Source organism: Lactuca sativa, chromosome 4 (assembly GCF_002870075.4).
Source record: "Lactuca sativa cultivar Salinas chromosome 4, Lsat_Salinas_v11, whole genome shotgun sequence".
NCBI lineage: Eukaryota > Viridiplantae > Streptophyta > Magnoliopsida > Asterales > Asteraceae > Lactuca > Lactuca sativa.
In genome coordinates, this window is record NC_056626.2 from 49,362,287 (window position 1) to 49,366,402 (window position 4,116).

At 35.3% G+C, this 4,116-nt stretch overlaps 1 protein-coding gene across 1 annotated transcript; it reads left to right on the forward strand.

Moving 5' to 3' along the window:
• The first annotated feature begins 3,231 nt into the window (after nt 1–3,231).
• LOC122197460 (uncharacterized) lies at nt 3,232–3,792 on the forward strand. Its single transcript, XM_042901594.1, has one exon. The coding sequence runs from the start codon at nt 3,232–3,234 to the stop codon at nt 3,790–3,792; it is 561 nt and encodes a 186-aa protein (XP_042757528.1).
• Nucleotides 3,793–4,116: the final 324 nt, after the last annotated feature.

The following is a 4,116-nucleotide window of genomic DNA, read 5'->3' on the forward strand; positions in this document are numbered from 1 at the left end:
ATATTTATTCCTTGTAGGATATTGCTTATGACATTTGTAGGCTCGAGCCTTAATTTAACAACTTATCTAAAACTCGAACATTGATCAAGATGAATGCAAAATAGCAATAAGGTTCCAAAACTATACAAGCGACAAAAATATCAACAAAACGTGTTTCTAATTCTTAAAGTGTTTATAAAACTCTAAATATGAACCGATTGTAATTTACTAAAACTATTATTGAACCGCAAGTGTAAACCAATGATCTTATAAGGTTTGATCAAATACGGTGAACAAAATTCTACAAGAAATGAACATTTTGAGAGGACAAAAATCATGGAAAATAGTCATAAAGTCATCCAAAAAATGATTATAATGTGCTGGTCATTTATTGTAATTCGAACTTATACGACTATTAAATGGGACTAAAACCATGATCCAATACAAATTAGGTGGTGCAAAATACACACTTGTACAATAAAGTTTGATCCCTACCATGAAAAACAATATGGTTTAGGCCTTAGGGGCTGCATACCTTACAAGGACAGGGGGAACCCTTGAGATGATCATGCTACCGATTAATGAGAGTAAAAGACAGCATCCTGAAATTTTAAGTATATTGGATCAAAAGTGTGTCCAAAAAATGAAAAAAAAAATACATAAAAATAGAGGAATAAGAAAAAATTGAAAGTTTTAGGACTTGACAGGGGGAGTCCAAGATGTTGGACAACCCAAGCCACCTGATAACCCAAGCTGCATGACCACGTTACTTTGGGCTACCTAAGTTGCCATGGACATCCAATCACACTTTCCCTTGGACAAACAATTTTTTTTTTTTTATCTAAAACCATTATTCCATTAATCTTATCTAATTTTTGGATAGACAAAACTACACAAATGTTCGATGTGGTTTGCTTAAAATTGTCATTTTGGTCCAAAAAGGTTTGGACTAGCACCAGAGGTTCAAACTTTTCATTTTGTTGCGAGTTTGATCAAGTTTTCCATAACCTTTTTCATAATGACTATTTTGCCCTTATTTTTTCTTTTTCAGTTTTTTTATTATTTAAATATTTTTTTGATTAAGAAAAAATAAAAAAGAAAATTTGCATTTTCTATTTTATTCTTATAATTTATAATAACAAAATAAAAAAATAAAAATGAAATATCTCTCTCTCCAACACCACACACTACCCTTATACCTCCCTCGTTGGATCGAAAACCACTCCACCAACATACCTCAGTCCTTCCTCACTCCCTTCCATCCTTTTTCTCGTCACCCCATTACCACCTTCTGCCATCGTGTACCACCACTTCACAACCCCTTATCCCTCCTTCCGGTGATACAACAGCCCCCAAGCAACCCTCCAACCTGCTGCCTTACCTCTTCCATCTTCCCCTTCGATGACCACTGCCGACATAAGCAAAAAGAAGCAGCCGCTAGGCTGCCGGGCAACCTCCTGCCACCGTAGAGCAGCTCTTGGTCACCATCATCGACCACCTTTGTTATGTTGCTGCTGCTACTACGTAAGTCCCCATTGCCATTTTTTTGTGTGAATCGCAAAGGGCCAAACCGAGGAATCAAATGACCCGTCATTTTTTTCTTTCATCATCTCCACCAGAGAGGATGTTCAGTTCCTGTTATCCAAATTTCAAGTTGCATGTACGCTATCATTTTTGATCCAATTGAGGGTTTTCTAGCCCTAATCACACCTAAATCGAAGTTGTCGAGGGCAAGCTTCAATATCTGGTAAAATCACACCGCAAAGAGATGGTAATTCGAACCCTAGAATGCAGAATGCTTTAATGGAGAAAGATGGAGGGCGCATTGCTTCTATCTGTTCTTTGAACATAGTCCTAACCCTGAAGATTCTTGCAGTAGGAGTGGAATTGGAGAAAATCAAAAGAACAGAAAAAAATTGAGGATTTGGGGCATTTTGATTTTTCATCGTATCTATCAGACACCATGTGGGTTTGATTATGGATTTTAGGGTTTTTGGGAGGGATAGTTAGAGAAGATGAACATGGTGAGTGTTTTGTACTCTTTGCATAGAGAGAGAGAGAGAGAGAGAGATTCTTTTTTATTTTTCTTTTAATCAGAAAAAAACATTTAAATAAATAAAAAATAGAAAAAGTAAGTACCAAGGGTAAATCCGTCATTTTAAATATTTTTAAATTAAACTGGACCAAAATCGCAACAATATGAAAACTTTGGACCTATGACGCTAATCAAAGCTTTTTGGACTAAATTGGCAATTTTGAGTAAACACATGGTCACCATTTGTGCAGTTTAGTCTTTTGGATAATAGGTATATATACTTATAATTTTGGATCTCTCGAAGATCCTAGCCAATCCTACCAAAAGAATAATATATTGACTTCCTTTTGTTCTCGATATAAAAGTTCCTATGGTGGATTATCCCATATTAAATTTTGTGATACTTAGTCATAGTCAAATTAATATAAATTACATAAAGTAAACTTTATATGATCCTTCAAATACCAATAACCTTAGTGATTATTAAATATGACCATGTTTCCTCTCTAATTTCTAAGAAGACGATTGTCATCGTAAAAATCACACATCTTGAAATCACCAATGTTCAATGTATGTATTGCCACCAAATGTTGTCACAGTTAAAAGTACGAAGCTAAATGATAAAGGCATTCAAGTGAAGAAAAATGAAGCTCAAGGACTTATATAAATAAAAAGTGAGAATATGAAGCCAAATAACAAAGAAATTCAGGTTTAAAAAAATGAAGCTCAAGGACTTATATAAATAAAAAGTGAGAATATGAAGCCAAATAACAAAGAAATTCAGGTTTGGGAAATCACTAAATGAAAATAAATTATGGCAATTGATAAAGAATGAACAAAAGAAATACGAGCATTTTAAATGAACATGACAAATAAAGGTAAAAGGGAGATGTCATGACCACATCTCAATAGTTTGACGATACTTGATGGATCTCTTATTATCAATGAAATATATCCTTGAGAAAAAAACAAAAAAAGAAGATGTTTCTAATAAAGGTGGATTTCAACAAGACAATTGACTCGATCAATTGAGGATATCTTGACTCAGTCATGTCTCAAATGGGGTTTGGAATTAAATGGAGAAGTTGGAACTAAGGGTGTTTTGCTTTTGCCCGTGCCTCGGTGTTGTTGAATGGTGCTATTACAAAGGAATTCACCTTTTCTACAGGAGTCCGTCAAGGAGGGACTCACTCTCCCTGTTCCTCTTTATAATAGCAATGGAATGTCTAAATATTGCCATGAAGGATGCTTGCAATAAAGATCTATTCCATGGAATTAACATCCCGAAGAGTAATACTAGCCTTTCTCACATCTTCTACGTCGATGATGTGATTTTTGTTGGTGAATGGCCGAGAGGAAATCTTAAAAACTTGGCTATAATTATTCGTTGTTTCCATGCTTCTTCCCATTTAAAAGTAAATTTCTCTAAGTCAAAGGTGTTTGGAATTGGTGTATCCGATCGTGAACTGGCATCTAGCGCTAGTATACTTGGATGTGACATAGGAGCTTTTCCTTTCACCTACTTGGAGGTTCCGGTCGGAGCTAATATGAACCTCATTAAAAATTGGAACCCTATTATTGATCATATTCAAACTAGGCTTTCTTCTTGGACAGAAAATACTCTATCTATCGGCAGGCTTCTCACCCTTGTGAAGTCGGTAATGGGAAGCTTTCCACTTTATTTCTTTTCCATATTTAAATCACCTATTGGGGTGATTGAATCGTTGGAGAAAACACGAAGAGAAAACACGAAGGAGATTCTTGTGGGGTGGAAATGAGGAAAAAAATAAAATCCATTTGGGTAGCTTGGACAAAAATACAAGCTAAAAAAGAAAATGGAGGCCTTGGTGTGGGATCACTACGTGCCCTAAATTGTGCACTTCTAATGAAATGGATCTTGAGGCTAAAAGGTCCCCAGAACTCGATATTGAAATTTGTCATTATGGGAATACATAACATCCATAGGAAGCCATTGTCATCGTTATCTAAAAAAAAAAAACTTTAAACAGGGTCGGGGTAACATTGTTAAGGTAATGGGAGATATAGATTCACTTGGGATTGCTCCAAGTAATATTTTTTCTGTGAATGTCGGTAATGGAGAA